The sequence below is a fragment of the Protobothrops mucrosquamatus genome, unplaced genomic scaffold (assembly GCF_001527695.2).
Source record: "Protobothrops mucrosquamatus isolate PMUCROS unplaced genomic scaffold, P.Mucros_1.0 scaffold2853, whole genome shotgun sequence".
In the NCBI taxonomy this organism is placed as follows: domain Eukaryota; kingdom Metazoa; phylum Chordata; class Lepidosauria; order Squamata; family Viperidae; genus Protobothrops; species Protobothrops mucrosquamatus.
The window spans coordinates 50389-66421 of NW_015388883.1; the positions used below are offsets into that span (position 1 = coordinate 50389).

At 40.2% G+C, this 16033-nt stretch overlaps 1 protein-coding gene across 1 annotated transcript in view; it reads left to right on the plus strand.

Moving 5' to 3' along the window:
- The window catches only part of ADAMTS9 (ADAM metallopeptidase with thrombospondin type 1 motif 9), a gene marked incomplete at its 5' end in the record, with an annotated part of 59217 nt that extends 50067 nt beyond the window's left edge, over positions 1 to 9150 (plus strand). The window contains 6 exons of the mRNA XM_015825871.1: positions 2755 to 2874; positions 3800 to 3895; positions 4027 to 4194; positions 5499 to 5780; positions 7187 to 7348; positions 8952 to 9150. Of these exons, the coding sequence (XP_015681357.1) occupies positions 2755 to 2874; positions 3800 to 3895; positions 4027 to 4194; positions 5499 to 5780; positions 7187 to 7348; positions 8952 to 9140 (1017 nt within the window). The remainder of the gene's footprint in view (positions 1 to 2754; positions 2875 to 3799; positions 3896 to 4026; positions 4195 to 5498; positions 5781 to 7186; positions 7349 to 8951) is intronic.
- Between the last annotated feature and the right edge of the window lie 6883 nt (positions 9151 to 16033).

Below are 16033 nucleotides of genomic sequence, written 5' to 3' on the forward strand. Positions count from 1 at the left end.
AGAGACAAAGCAAAGTATTGTATTAATGAAATAACAACAGTGATGATGATGATGGTGGTGGTGGTGATGTTGAGGCAATCAGTTGGGATATTGATAGCTCCCTAGAACAATAGGAAATGAAAAAACATATATGCAAGTTGCCTGAATATTTATTTATATTTTTTATTTATAAGCCACCTTTCCTTCAAGTGTTGTATGTGACTCCTACCCTTTGTAACTTTATTTTGATAATTTCCATGTAGGAAAGGTAAGGCAACTTAAAAATCTTCTGAGCCTTAACGCAGTATTCTAATAACTCAGGGGTAGTCAACCTTGGCTCTTTTATGACTCACGGACTTCAACTCCCAGAATTCCTGAGCCAGCCATGCTGGCTCAGGAATTCTGGGAGTTGAAGTCCGCGAGTCATAAAAGAGCCAAGGTTGACTACCCCTGGACCATAATTGTACCCAATGTGTAACTGTCTTGCAAGGAGAAAGCCAGATTCATGCTATTGGTGAAGTAGTAAGCCATCTCTTTAAGCAACCATGACTAACTTGGTCCTCACAGGAATTAGAGGATGCTCGTGGTACAATTCTTAACTGTAATCTACTTCCATGCCCTGATTTTTTTTTTAAAAAAAAAAAAGTAAAAAGGAATTTATACTGAGTCAGATTACAGATTCCTGAGCCCAATTCTAACAGTCCAGGCTGTTTATAGCTATGACTTTCAATTGCAGCAGTATAAAAATTGAATGAATTGTTGTTGCAGTTCACAGACGAGTACCAGAAAAAGCCTGTTGATTTTTTTTTCTGACAGTTCTCATTCAGTTTTATGTGAAACTTTTTTTTTATTTTGAAAGAATGTCTAAAGCAGAAAATTTCTTTGACATTCTTGGCAGCAGAATATAGTGTTGTCACATCTTCGTTGGGAAGTTGGTTTACAAGTTGCAAGGGGTTCATATACAATGAAAGATGGGACACTGATTATGCTATTTCCAGAAGTTACAGTCTCCTTTACTTTCTACAGTTCAGTGGAATCCCTTGAGAAAGTAGAATAAGAGACTTCATCTGATGATGTTTTTTGATATGTCCTTGCTAAATGGAAGTCTTACCCTTGGGAAATGGTTGGAAAATTTCTTCCTCCCTGGATAAAGTCAAAGAATTCTCCACCTCATTTTCTCTAACTTCACATTTGGTGACGAAATGTCAAAAGCTATCTGTCTCAAGCTCTGCATCAGTCAGAAGTCCTCTTAAACCCTGACACTTAACTATCCTCTAATCTGGAAAATGGAATGAACCTGCAAAGTATGTAGTGTGTGGTCTTCAAGGCACATAACCCAATGAAAACAAGTATAGAGAAGGGAGAACATTTTAATCCAGTGATGATGAACCTTTTAGAGACCGAGTGCCCCAAAGCTGGCCCACCCCTGCTCCATCCCCTGCCCCACCCCCTGCCCTGCCCCCGCTCCGCCCCACCCTGCCTGCCCACAGAGCCACTCACCGCCTCCAGGGCCCACCACAGATCGCCCAGGCAGCCCAGCAGTGCCATAGCGGCCACGCCCTCTGCCCGCGCCCCGCAGCATCAACTGTGCGTGTTGGGGCATGAGGGCAGAGTCTTGTCTACGCTGCCTGGCTGCCATGTCCTTGGCTGCGCTGCTCCGTGTGGACCACGCTCAGGGGCGACTCTCCTCCAGGGAGGCTGCTGGTGAGGGGGTCACGGGCGGAGGCAAGGCTGAGGCAACGGCATGTGTGCCCACAGAGAGGGCTCCGAGTGCCACCTCTGGCACCCGTGCCATAGGTTCGCCACCACTGATCTAATCCATATATCACTTAACCCTGCAGACGTTTATTTGAAGGAAATAAATGAAGAATTTGGGGTTCTAGTAAAAGGAATATATTTTAACTGTTCGATCTAATTTGAAGCAGAAGGAACTGAAACAGTAGAAAGAACTTTTGTTTATTGTAAGTTTCTCTCCATTCAGGGAGGCAGGGGTGGCATCTTTGGGTCAGTTTTGAGCCCTTGGACAAATCCCTACAGTTTTGGCGAGATTTCAAAAGTGGCTTGCAGTTGCCTTCTTCCTACAGCTAAGGGAGAGGGAGACTGATCTAATGTCACCTAGCTGGCTTTGTGTCTCAGGCAGGACTGGAACTCACAGTCTCCTAGTTTCTAGCCAGGTGCCTTAACCACTACACCAAACTGGCTCTTCCTTGCATTAGAATGGAATGGAATGGAATCTGTACTTGTAGATGTAAATTGTACATTTGAGGAATTTAATTACTGAAATCATCCATGTATATTGTGGTCTGGGACTTATTTGATATTATATGGTTGCTTCCAGACAGATTTCCTAGCACTATTAATCCAAAAGCATTGTGCGGCTATTCCATGTTACACATTCTATTTTTTAAAAAATGTTAAACAAGGAAGAAATAGAAAAATACAGAAAGCTCCCATCTAGACTCTCCCTTCCCTTTAAAGTGTTGTGAATCAGGCAAGGCCTTAGTGCAAGGGTCTTCAAACTTGGCCCTTTTATGACTTGTGGACTTCAACTCCCAGAATTCCTCAGCCAGCGTGGAATAAAAGGGCCAAGTTTGAAGACCCCTGCGTTAGTGCAATTAGAAGGGTATAGGAAAGCCTTTCTCATTTGGAAAGTTGGGCTTTCTGTACTCTTACCAAGGCTCAGTATGTTAAGCTAATGTGAATCAATATGTGTTTATTTGCAGAATTGATATATTCAGACCTTTTTAAAATCTGTGGATTTTTTTTTTCCTCTAGTGCACAGTAACCTGTGGGCAAGGCTACCAGATGAGGGCAGTGAAATGTGTTGTTGGTGCCTACATTTCTGTAGTAGATGATAATGAATGCAATGCTGCAACCAAGCCAACAGATGCACAGGTAGGTGTGGTGTGACGATAGAGTAGCAACCTAGAACTAAGGAGAAACTTCCTGACAGTTAGAACAATTAACCAGTGGAGCAACCTGCCTCCAGAAGTGGTGAATGCTCCAACAGTGGAAGTTTTTAAGAAGAGACTGGACAGCCATTTGTCCGAAATGGTATAGGGTTTCCTGCCTAAGCAGGGGGTTGGACTAGATGACCTCCAAGGTCCCTTCCAACTTTATTATTATTATTATTATTATTATTATTATTATTATTATTATTATTATTATTATTATTATTATTATTATTATTAAATTGGCGGTAGATAAGAGCCAATTCAAGGTGGGCTGGACTTAGATCGCTTGTGGGTGTGAAGGGACTTGAGGCTGATGATGCGCTTGACCCCTCCCTTGGGCTCAGCCTGGTCATCTCCTACATATATATATATATGCATATATTATGAGGGGTCCTTGGTGCTCTCTGAGCTTAGTTGTTTTCTTGCAGATGTTTTATTACCCTAACTAGGTAACATCATCAGTGCAAGGTAACATCACCAAGACTAGCAATGATGATGTTACCTAGTTAAGGTAATGAAACGTCTGCAAGAAAACAAGCAAGCTCAGAGAGCATATATAATATATGTGTATATTTTATGATTTGCCAGATACACTGGATATATCCACTTTTAATAGAAGATGAGTCAGTTACATTTGTGTCTGGCCATAGATGGAATCTAATAATTTTAATCTTTTATTATTACAATAGTATAATCCAGGGATAGGCAACCTTGGCTCTTTTATGACTCGTGCTGGCTCAGGAATTCTGGGAGTTGAAGTCCACGAGTCATAAAAGAGCCAAGGTTGCCTAACTTGCAATGAAATATTTGTGGTATCAGTTGTCTGATACTGTATTTATTTTTTAATGTTCTTTTTTGTGAAACAGGACTGTGAGACAGTACCATGTCGTCTTCATCCTAGCAGCCCAGAAATCAAGCCAAACAGTCACAGAACCCAGTGGAGATTTGGATCCTGGACTTCTGTATGTTAAAACTAACCAATTTAGTCTATACTTTTATTTTTTCCCTTGATAATTAACCCTATCTATGTAAAGATTATGGTACACTTGTCACGGGAATTTGCTTCATAGGCATTCTTGTCCATCTTCTCTAGTGTTCTGCTACCTGTGGGAAAGGCACCAGGATGAGGTATGTCAGCTGTCGTGATGATCAGGGCTCTGTGGCTGATGAAGCCACCTGTTTCCATCTACCAAAACCGTCAGCAACAGAAGCGTGTCTTGTAATATCTTGCGGCCGGTGGAAAGCCTTGGAATGGAGCTCAGTAAGCAACTTCCTTGTTTAAATATGCCAAATATCTGCCCACCGATCCTCTTATGAACGTGCATAATTCACCATTAAGAGGAGAAGATGTGGTTTTCCTCTTAGGTGGAAGACAAAACACGCATCGTTGTTGGTCATCATGGCAGCTCTTCTTTCAGAATCTAGCAAGGACCCTTGTTGAAACATAGCCAAGATAGTTTTACCAATGATCAGGTTAATACATAGTGGATCAGGAACTAGTGCATACCTGTCACCCATCTCTGGTTAAAAGGACCAGGTACTCAATGATGGCAAATACCTATACCCAAAGAGCTAAGTACAGGTATTCTGACTTGATATAAGTTAGATTTGTAAGCTGCTAAAGCAGACATGTCAAACACAAGGCCCAGGGGCCAGATGTAGCCCGCGAAGTGGTTTCAAGTGGCCCGCGAAGCCATCCTGGAAACAGTGAGGGAACGGCCCCCACTGCCATGGCCCTGGCCCAGGCTGGCCGGGAGCCAATGTACAATTTTGTGGTGGCCATCTATGCTGAAACGCATTCAGTGTTAGCTCTGGAAACAGCGAGGAACCAGCCCCTGCCGCGTCGGCCCCACCCCCTGGGTGCATGCTGGGGAGGTGTCACCCTTTGTGAGGAATGAAGAAATGCACCATCGCCTGGAAGTGGCCAGCAAATGGCCCTCGCCTACTTCACATATCAAGCTTGATGGGCTCTGGCGGAGGGGTTTCAGCAGGCAGTGAGGCTCCTCCAATGGACCATGCCTTGGCACTTGCCCCGGCCCCACCCCCTTCTGCCAGAGACTCTCAGATCTGTCCCACTCCTGCCCAGGCCCCCACAGGCACCCTTGACGCGAACGATGTAGAGCTGGCCATGCCCACCCAATAGGCCACACCCACTCTGTCCACACCCACCCAATAGGCCACATACCCCCGAGGGCAACCGCAATGCTGATGCAGCCCTCAATGAAATTGAGTTTGACACCCCTGTGCTAAAGCAATAAAACAGGAGTCTTCAAACTTGGCCCTTTTACGACTTGTGGACTTCAACTCCCAGAATTCCTCAGCCAGCGTGCCTGGCTGAGGAATTCTGGGTGTTGACGTCCACAAGTCATAAAAGGGCCAAGTTTGAAGGCCCCTGATATAAAACAATGAGATCTGTTGAATCCACTTTATTGAAACTTCTAGTGCTTAAAATAGGTTTATAGGCCTGAGGGTTTGTTTGGGCTTGGTTTGTTTTCTTTGCATTTCTCAAAATCTATCTTATGGCTATGGCCAGCTATTCTCTCTCTTCTCTCCTTATTAATGTAGTGCTCTGTAACTTGTGGGCAAGGTAAGGTGACCAGGCAAATACTCTGCGTAGATTACAATGACCAGAGTATCGATAGAAACGAGTGCGATGCCGAAGATATCCTTGCAACAGAGCAGGACTGCTCTATGCCATCATGTCAGCAGATCAGCCTGGATAACAGGCCCGCTAATCCTTTTCCTTACCCTGATTATCATCAAAAAAACAATCAAGGTGGGCACCCAAATCGAAATCAAGGTCATGGACATGGAGGCAACCAGTGGCGAACTGGACCATGGGGAGCAGTAAGTAGTTGCTGGGGTTTGGGGTTGTTGGTTTTTTTGTTCCCTTGTGAATTGGGTTGTACACTAGATATAACCTAGTATATAACACTCCTCAGATAGCATTCAGCTATCCTAGATTGGTTTAGCCATGCTCCAAAAATTCAAGATTTTAAGAAGCTTGCCCTCCCCACCTCCGAGAACTCAAGGTTTCCGAGGACATGGAAAGATGGAGAAGACAAAGTGATTGGTATTGTATGGTTTCTGAATCAGTGAAACAAGGAATAATAGAAATGATACCAATCAAAATCCTTATTCAAAGGATTTACAAGTGGTTTTGCAACGCTATCCTTACATTGTTACCATAGATAATTGGCAGGTGGCAGCAATCTTTTGCTACAGTACACGTTCACTGCACTTTACACTGGTTAGCATCATTTTGTACCAGGTGCAAATTCCAGTCACTTTTCAGGGGTAGCCCCACATTGCAGTAGTCAAGGTTTAGATACCTGGCATCAAACCTGGCTGGCTAGGGAAGGTTTGCAACTAGCTATAGTTGTGCAAGTAATCTCCCATCCCTCACAGGTTTCACTTCAGTCCCTGACTCCAGTTTGCATCTTACCAATAACCCCTTTGCCTTGTCTCTTGTAAGGGGGAGATTAGGCCAGGATAGAAACACATGACATGAATTAATTATTAGGTAGAATTCAGTTTTGTTTTGCCATTAAAGGAAGCTTTTTCTACTGACAGAAGGGAAAGGGCTTCCTTTCCCATTGCAGTTGCTCCCATACTTTAAAATCTGTTCCAGGAGATTAGCCAGCCCTCTAAAGTAGACTTTTAAGGATATATGAATTGCTGCAAGGAAGAGAGGAGAAAATTCACATAATTTTACAAGAGTCTGCAAGCATTGTATTGCTTTTCAGTATACTGTATCTATTCTTTTTGTTGCATGAGTTAGATTAGTGTTTTTCAAACCTGACAACTTTAAGAGGTGTGGACTTCAACTCCCAGAATTCCTCAGCCACATGTCTTAAAGTTGCCAAGTTTGAAAAACCACTGACATAGATTCATAGGTCTATGAGTTAGTCAGAAGGTGAACTGATTTGACTTTCTGAATGAAGCCTGGAGGAGATTGCAAATAGTGAACATTTAGTTCAGAAAGGTGACAGACCTGCAAGGGAACATTCCACAAAATCTGAGGGAGTAGTTATTTCCCTATCAGAAAAGAAAGATTTTACCTGCCCGTTGTAGATGTATCTTTTAACATGTTTATTACTGTTACCACTAACATTTATATTATCACTGCTGCTAGTAGCAAAAAGGTACAAAAGCTTTTATACACTTCAGAGATCTGGATTTGTAGCAAGGATGAAACAGAAACAGCAACCTATAGTAAGCAGCCTAAGCCTATGACCATTACATTTTTATAGTGCTCAAGTACCTGTGCTGGTGGATTTCAACGGCGAGTTGTCGTATGCCAGGATGAAAATGGATACGCTGCTGATAATTGTGATGCAAGGATGAAACCAGATGAGCTAAGATCCTGTGAATCAGGACCCTGCCCTCAGTGGGCCTATGGAAGCTGGAGTGAGGTAAGTTGTTTTCTGTTATCTTTAAAAAAACTAGTGAACTCTTTCACTTCGAAGATGATAACTATTACTATGATATATTACTAATAGAGTACTATAACTACCCAGGCTATTTGACTGCATTTGCAAATGAGCTTCATTCATTGTTTCAAAAGGGCTTTTCCAAGAATGTTAAGGTTTGGTCCAGGGATAATGATCACGGTCTGAAAGATCATGTGTGTTAGAGTGGAAGGAAGGTATATGAATGCATGTATTTATTTAATCTCAGTATGTCACTGACCACTAAAGTCTGCTGGGGTGAAAATAAATTTTAAATCAAGACATTGCAAACAGTATAAGAATGAAAGCCTATAAAAGCAAGTGAAACAAATAAAATCAAAACATGATATTAACTAATGAAAGTTTATTCAGGAAAGCATGTTTTACTCTCATATCTGTTTATAAAACTGGATATGACAGGAAGCTATTTTAACAGACCACTGTAGCAGTTGTTTGAATTCAGGCTATCTTTAAGGAAGTAGATTGAAGCAGGATTTCCTTCTCCCCATTCTGTCAACCATGTTTGTGAGCTCAAGATCAGAACTAATCTTAAAAAATAGAAGGAACCAGATTTTTGAATGCTTCATTCATTCATTCATTCATTCATTCAGTTTAGATGCCAGCTGACTCCATCTAACTCTATGCAACTCACAAGAATAGAGTAATATAAAAATAACAGAATACAAAAAATTAATCAGACCAAGTACGAGCATAACCAAAAAATAATTCCAAGATGGCAATCCAAACAATGAACATAAAACATCACAAGCAGGGGTGTCCCATTCAGACCTGGTTAAATAATCAGGTTTTCACAGCCTTCTTTCTATTTTCCACAGGCTTTGAGCTTGGAAAACTAATAGCATACCCAATAAGTTAATCTTACTCTCTCTTTCCCTTCCCTCTCTCCATATTTTTTTTGGCCCAATTAGTACAATTTTCAATGTACAGGTGGTCCTCAATTTATGGCCACAATTGAGTCTTGAACTTCCATCACTGCAGTCAACAAGTGAATCACATCCAATTTTACAACCTTTTGTGCTACGGTTGTTAAACAAATTACATGGCTGTTAAGCAAGTCCCCCATTGACTTTGTTTGGTGGTCATGTGATACCAGGATGCTACAACCATTGTAAATACATGCCAGTTGCCAAGCATCCAAATTTTGATCAAGTAATCATGGGGACACTGCAATGGTTTTAAGTGCAAGCACCGGTCATAAGTCAGTTTTTTTTAGTGCCAGACAGTTTTTAACTTTGAACTGTCATTAAATGAATGCAAATAAATCAAGGACTACCTCTGAGTCATACCTTTGGAACCATCCAGGGGAAAATAAATGGTTAGTGTGCGGAGCATCAATAATCCCACGTCCCCCACATTCCGTCAGTGCTGCTAACTCACTCTGTTTTTGTGTTGTAAGTTATTATTTTTTCCCTTCTTGCATCCCCTGGAATCATATGCCTTTTGAATGGCAGAAAAATTAATGTCCAAACTGGCTTTGAGTCAGACCAGGGAAGCATAAAGTAGTCCTAATGCCGGTATCCATCATTGTAATGCCTTTTCTTTCCAGTGTACAAAGTCATGTGGTGGAGGAACCAGAACGAGGCTAGTCGTGTGCCAGCATTCCAACGGAGAGAGATTTACTGATCTGAGCTGTGAAATCCTTGACAAGCCACCAGACCGCGAGCAGTGCAATGTGCAGGACTGTCCCCAAGAAGCTGCCTGGAAGGCTGGCCCTTGGAGCTCGGTACGACCATAACATAATTATTTTATTGTGGTTACACATTATTCCTAGGAACGGAACGGAACGAAATACTTTAAAAGTCACGATCCTGATATTTGGTGTGGCGTGCGGTTGTTTGCTTGTGGTTTTTTTTTTTAAAAAAAAAACAATCTTCACGTAAAAAAAAAAAGAAAAGAAAAAGAAATGATGAGTTCCATGTAGTATAGACATGTGGGGAAAGCTTCATCTCCCAAATCTGTTCGTTTTTAAAAGCACTTTCTGCTTGATAGTGAAGTTTGTACACTTTATTAATCCCGTTGCATGTGCTGTACCTTGCATTCTGCCCACGAAGAATATTTTGTAAGCAAATTCCATTACACAGCCTTTTTTCCTTTTTTTTTTGGGTCTTCATCGGGCTGATTAAGCTCTTTAATCAGCCTTTCGAGCCCTGGTGGCGCAGTGGTTAGAATGCAGTATTGCAGGCTAATTCTGCTGACTGCCAGCAGTTCAGCAGTTCGAGTCTCACCAGTTCAAGGTTGAATCAGCCTTCCATCCTTCCGAGGTCGGTAAAACGAGGACCCAGATTGTTGGGGGGGGGCAACAGGCTGACTCTGTAAGCCGCTTAGACAGAGCTGTGAAGCACTGTGAAGCAGTATATAAGTCTTATTGCTATTGCTTTAGCAACAGTCTGAATCCTCTGCAAAAGTGCCTTGGAATTCTCATCTTAAAATACTGTCATTTTTGCATACTTCTAGGTGTAGCACAAACTTAATTGTCTGGGAATTATTTTTTTAAATAAGAAGAAATAGAAGTAAGGGCCTTTTCATGCAGCCACCACCGTTGTCTCGCATGTATTCTACAGCAACTTCACAGCATCGGGCAAACATCCCCACTACTGAGCTGTAACCCCATCTTGCCAGACAAGAAGTGCTCCCCTTCCAGTTGACCAGTGGAAGGATGTACAAAATATATCCAGCTGCCACCCCACCCCACCTCCTCTTTCCTTGGTGCCACTTTCTTTTTGTTCTGGAAAGGAGAAAAATAATTAAAAATCCAACCCACTGCCTTAGCGAGGGGACAAATAAAAGATTCCTTCTGTACAACTTTGAAGAATAAAGTAAAGCATAGCAAGGCAAGATGACCCCTTGCTCCATGGCAGGAGGAGGAGAATCTCAATGGATGGAATCGGATGAGAGATCCCACCGACAGGAAATTGCTTTCTCTATTAATTCCGGAAGAAATTGCAAAATGCTGTTCCTAATGAATTGGTTCAGTTTCTCGCGCTTCCTAGAAGATCCACAATGTTGTGGGGGCTACAAGGAGGCAGCACCACTCTCCGATCAATGTAGTCTTCTCTCCACACCCGCATGAAAGAAGTCTAAGAATAACGCACAAACAATGTGGATGTGGGACTACATGAGGGAGAAAGCAGAGGTTGACTTTGTGAAACATAGTTTTAAGAGCATATCATATAATTCTCTGTCCGAATCTAAATGTAGAGATGGAAATGACTTCCTTTTAACTTCATTTTATCAGTAGACTTCTTGATTGATTTTAATTGTCCCAAGTCCTTATTTTTAGTTAATGTTCCAAATACTACAGATAGATCTCAACCATAAGACCTTGATAAGTAATGGAGAAGCAGGCAACATGTGTTTTCCACAAGTCAGTGCTACTATGCTGGCATGTGATGGTGAATAAATTCAATTGATAGAAATTGAATATAGAAATTTAGGCATGTCTACAAGCATTTTGCATGTCTTAACTAGCAAAACTCAATGTCTATCAGCCCTAGTAGGTAGGTTTAGGAGCACCCCTTCTTAAGTAGTCCTACCTTGCTCAAAGAAGGTTCTATTGTCTTATGTCTCTGAGCCAACATACAGTACAGCACTTCTCTATAGAACAGAAAAAGTACTTGATGTTAACTTCAACTTGTTTAGAAATTACAGTAGCAAGTGCAAGGAAGAGCATTAGAAGAGGCAGCAGGCCTAGGCAATAACTCCCCTGCTGGGATTTGGGCAGTGGTGGGATTCAAATATGTGAACAACCAGTTCTCTGTTTGGATGCCTCTTCCGGAAGTCGATTCTGGGCCTGGGCAACAAAAAATTAGCTACCGGTTCTGCCAAAGTGATGCGAACCGGCTGAATCCCACTACTGGATTTGGGCCTTGGTAGAAATCAGTGATGCCAGTTTTTGATAGTAGTCATACTCGCCACATAGAAAACTTTAAAAGCCCATTTCACGGTGAGTCCCAGGTTCATATTCAAATATCAAAGAGCCTTAATTATAAGCAAGCTTCGCAGTGATTCAGGATCTGACTTATTATTCCCAAACACAGAAGCTTACAATGATGACATTCCAGGTACCTCTTTTATGCCATATTTAAAAAGAACTGAAATTTGGCCAGGTTTTAATTTGTTGTTTTGAGACCCGGTTGGCTTTTGTTTGTAACCTGCTATATATAACATGCTACGAAGTGCTTCAGAAGTATATGCATGTGTATTTCTAGAAGATGTCCTTGGGAATGCTCTGTGGCTGGTCATGTTCTGCAGATAGGAACCGTCAAGTGAAAAGATCTCATTCATTTGTGTGTTTTTTTCTTATCCGGGACATTTGGTTGATTACCGCAGGCTTCTCTCAATTACTTCCTTCAGGTGGAAAATGCAAGCTATGCTTGTTCATACCAACTTGTATTTTGGGGATAATCCTCAGAAAGACTGCAATTTGCATTTTTATCTCTATTTAACTCCATGCTAGTAGTAGATTCATGTATTATAGGGAAACTGGGCTTCCTTCAGTGTTCCTGAGTTACCATAAGTTAACGTTAAATGAGTTCAACTGAGTTTTTCACCAAACAGAGGTATGGAATGGTAGAAAGGAGAGACTGGTTTTTTTTCTCCCTCTGCTTCTTTCTTGACTTGCAAGGTCCACTAAGGGGTAGGCAGGCAAAGATCTTGACTTCAGTGTAACCTATCTTCTCTCACAAATTCCAGCAAAGAGGCAAGGCAGCCTTCAGTTGTTCACAAACAATTTCCTGATACCAGCAGTTCTACTAGTAGATAAATCTTTGTGGGATAGCATAAACACTGGTACCTAAATAAATAAGAATTTAATTTCTGTCCTGTGCAAATTTACCACTTGAAGAGAGGCCCTGAGCTTATCTAATAAACTCATCCTTCCTTCTTATAATGATAGTGCAGGAGGCACAGAACCATTGCTGAATTTCTGGACCTTTTCAATGAAGAGATATCCAGCCCAGCTGAATAACTTTAGAACATGAGACATGAGACCAAATGGTAGAGTACTGATGCCTCTGTTCAAAAAGTTGAATACAAAGCAAACTCAAAATAAATGTTACGCCATTATTTTGTGGCTTAGATTTCATTTGGCCTAATTTGACTCTAAAGCACTTTATATAGAGAAGAGAATCCTTTTCACTCAATTTATAAACTTCCTAACATTGCCTGGATTTTATATTCCATTTGCAAAAATAGTAGCGTGTTAATTTATTCACCATTGTTTCTGAGGCGTGTTTTGTAATAGTTTTAATCTGCATACCTCAATGAATGGTTTCATAGCCATACAGAATAGGGCTATGCAATGCTTTGAATTCAATTCCAAAAGGTGTCTCAGGAGTATGCAAGGGCACAAATGTCTCTCTTTTCTGCAAGTCTTTAAAGCAACCACATTGTCTTACAGGACCAAAAGGCAGTTGCACAATCCTGGAAAAAGATATAGTAGCGTTGGTGACTGGTAGGCAGGTGCTACATTTGTCAATCATTTCAGAAATTGTATGTGAAACACTGAAGAGCCATAATACATATGCATAAATCCTATTTTTGGTGCTTTATCATTGCAAGAGACAGAGCTGTAACATATTTTATCTCCAATATGCTAGTGAAGTCTTCTCAATTCCAAGGAGTACATTTATATGTTAGGTTTATTTCCAAACTATGTACTGAGAACTGCGGTTGATAGTGAATTACACTTACTTCAAGTTAAATTTTCAAAAGCCAAAGGGCATGAGATAAAAAGCTACTTCGTGAAATGCAGCCCTGCTTCCCTCCTGTAATTATTCTAGAATTCTTTGGTGAATTAAATGTAGTTCCTCTTCCTAAAAGTGTGATTTTTTTTCCCCTCTTAATATTTAACCAGAGGTCTCATTCAGACATTTCTTAATTAGGCAACACTTTGAAGTGTCTGTAGTTCCCAGTGTCTTCGGTTTTTTTTTTTATTAAAACAGAAATAAACCAAAGCCTTATGACACCTGTGTATTTTTTAATGCAGGAGCAAAAACTAGAAATCTGAACTCAGTAGAAAATGTAACTTAGCGGGGTGATTTTCTGTGTGTTGTTCTATAGCTTTAAAAATAAAATGCCCTGGTGTCATTTTATTAAACCTGCAATCACAAATAGCTTAGAAAACTGAAACCTAAAGAAGTCGGTCTAACATACTTAAATCTTCAAAATATTCAGATTCTGAAACAGAAGATGGTGAGAAAGTACATTCATTGCATAATTCCATAATTCTACTTGCCTCTATATTAGGTTTGATAAGCTGAAGAGACAAATGATAGCAGAACTGACATAACACTATTTTAATTCAGTTCTTGCTGCTCAAGATACCATTCAATTCTTATTAATCCTAAGCTAAGATATTTTATCTTTGCACGTTTCTGTTATATGAATAGTTTTTGGCTCTTCAGGGAAGAGTCTTATGAAAGACCTTCATTAAAATTGCTGCAATCCTCGTATGTGAGTATTCCAGTGAATATTCCACACACGTATACGCACACGCACACACACACACACACTGAAAATATCTGCAGGACTGAGCCATATCTCTGTATCCTAACCCAAATGTATTCACTTGTTTTAAAAATGTAAAATCCACAAGAGTGTAAGCATGCTAGATTTCTCCAGAATGAAAACACTAATGGTGCTGACCAAAAGAAACCTTCTCCAAGAAAATAAGCTTGTTGTTTCATATGCTTGTCTACCTCGTTTTGATATCATACGGTACTAATATAGCAATGGAGTATTTTAGTTTTGAATTACAATTTCTTTTAGCTGTGACATTTATCAATGCATTTCTGCTGTAGATCTTTATACTTCATCTGTAACAGATGGAGGGTTGCTTCCTGTGATGATGCTGTTTATGATACTATTATTATTATTATTATTATTATTATTGTTATTATTAGGGGAGATTTTTGAACCAAGAGTATACTATTGGCTGAAGCTTTTCAGTAGAATGGATTTCTTTATGTATTTATGTTAATGATATGTATTTATTTTTCAACTATTGCTATTTAATTTTATATAAACATTGCATTTCCTTTACAGTGTTTGAATTCTGGTCTAAGGACAAAAAGATTAAAATATATTGCTAATGTGTTTGGTTTTGTCTTGGCTCTTCTATCTCACATGCACAATATACTCACATTGTAAGCGACAGATTTCCGAACAGAAGATTTTCTAGCGCTGATTCCTATCTTTTGCAACAGAATAGCTAATTTGTTAATAGAAACCAAAATGTCAATAGAAATCAAGAACAAACGTTTAGAAACAAGAATGTATATGCAACAGCATTTTGCAATTCACACGCATGTATGCACATGCCATATAAACTCTCTACCCTGAACTATCCAGATGGCTTTACAAAATCTGTCAGTTTGACTTCTATTTTCAGTATGTCAACAGTGGACCACCTGGAATATTCTAGATAATCCAACTGCAATTTCCACAGTCCCTTTCATTTGTCATGCTGGGAGGGACTGATGGATATTGGGGGTCCCAAACATCTGTAGAGGATCAGTTTGCCTGTGGCTACAGTATATGGATGTTAACAACACTTGACATAGAAAGCTGTTAAATTCCAGAATCCATTTTGATCCCCATATGAAATTTTTCTGATCTGTTTTTGTGATACCAAGATAGGCCTTTGTGATCAACTGAGTTGCAATAAGCTGAACTATACTCTTTGGGAAACAGGATAACTGTAGAGTAGAGTAGAGTAGAGTAGAGTAGAATAGAATAGAATAGAATAGAATAGAATAGAATAGAATAGAATAGAATAGTTGGAAGGAACCTTGGAGGTCTTCTAGTCTAGCCCCTTGCTCGAGCAGGAGAACCTATACCATTTCAGACAGGTGATTGTCTAGTCTCTTCTTAAAAATATCCAGTGATGGAGCGCCCACGATTTCTGGAGACAGGCTGTTCCACTGGTTGATTGTCTTCACTGTCAGGAAGTTTCTCCTTAATTCCAGGTTGCTTCTCTCCTTGATCTGTTTCCAACCATTGTTTCTCGTCCTTCCCTCTAGTGCTCCTTTTAGTGTTTGGAGATTTGTCATTCCATAGTTAGAACACATTTTTTCTCACTGCCCGTCAGCGAGATGAGCAGCATATACATTTAATAAATAAGTACATAAATAAAACTAAATCCAATGAGTAGAAATTTCAGGAATATAAATTTTGGAAAAGAAACACTCAGCAAATCTTTCTTTTAAAAAATGAGGTTATTCAGTGGTGATATAGTGTCAAGAAATGTTGAGCTGTCTTTTGGAAATATTTAACCGGAGGTTAGATGGCCATCTCTGTAATTGGTACCATACATTACATCTTCTCTATTGCACATCGGGTTAAGCTAGAGGACTACAGAGATCCCTTCTACCTATTCTTTCTGTTACTTGCCGGTCATTTGATTTTAATATTTTCTGTGTGTGTGTGTGTTTTTACATTCTAAATGGCAAGGTTATTGTAAGGGAAAATCAATTTCTCACTAAGCCCCCTCCTGATCTGTGCCTCTTTAAATGGATCATGAAGCCAAATCAAAACATCTGAACTTTGTTCATTTTGGGGTACTGAATATAATTGCAGGTATTTGGTAATATCTTGTATGATGTCAGTGCAAAGAGACAGAGATTGATT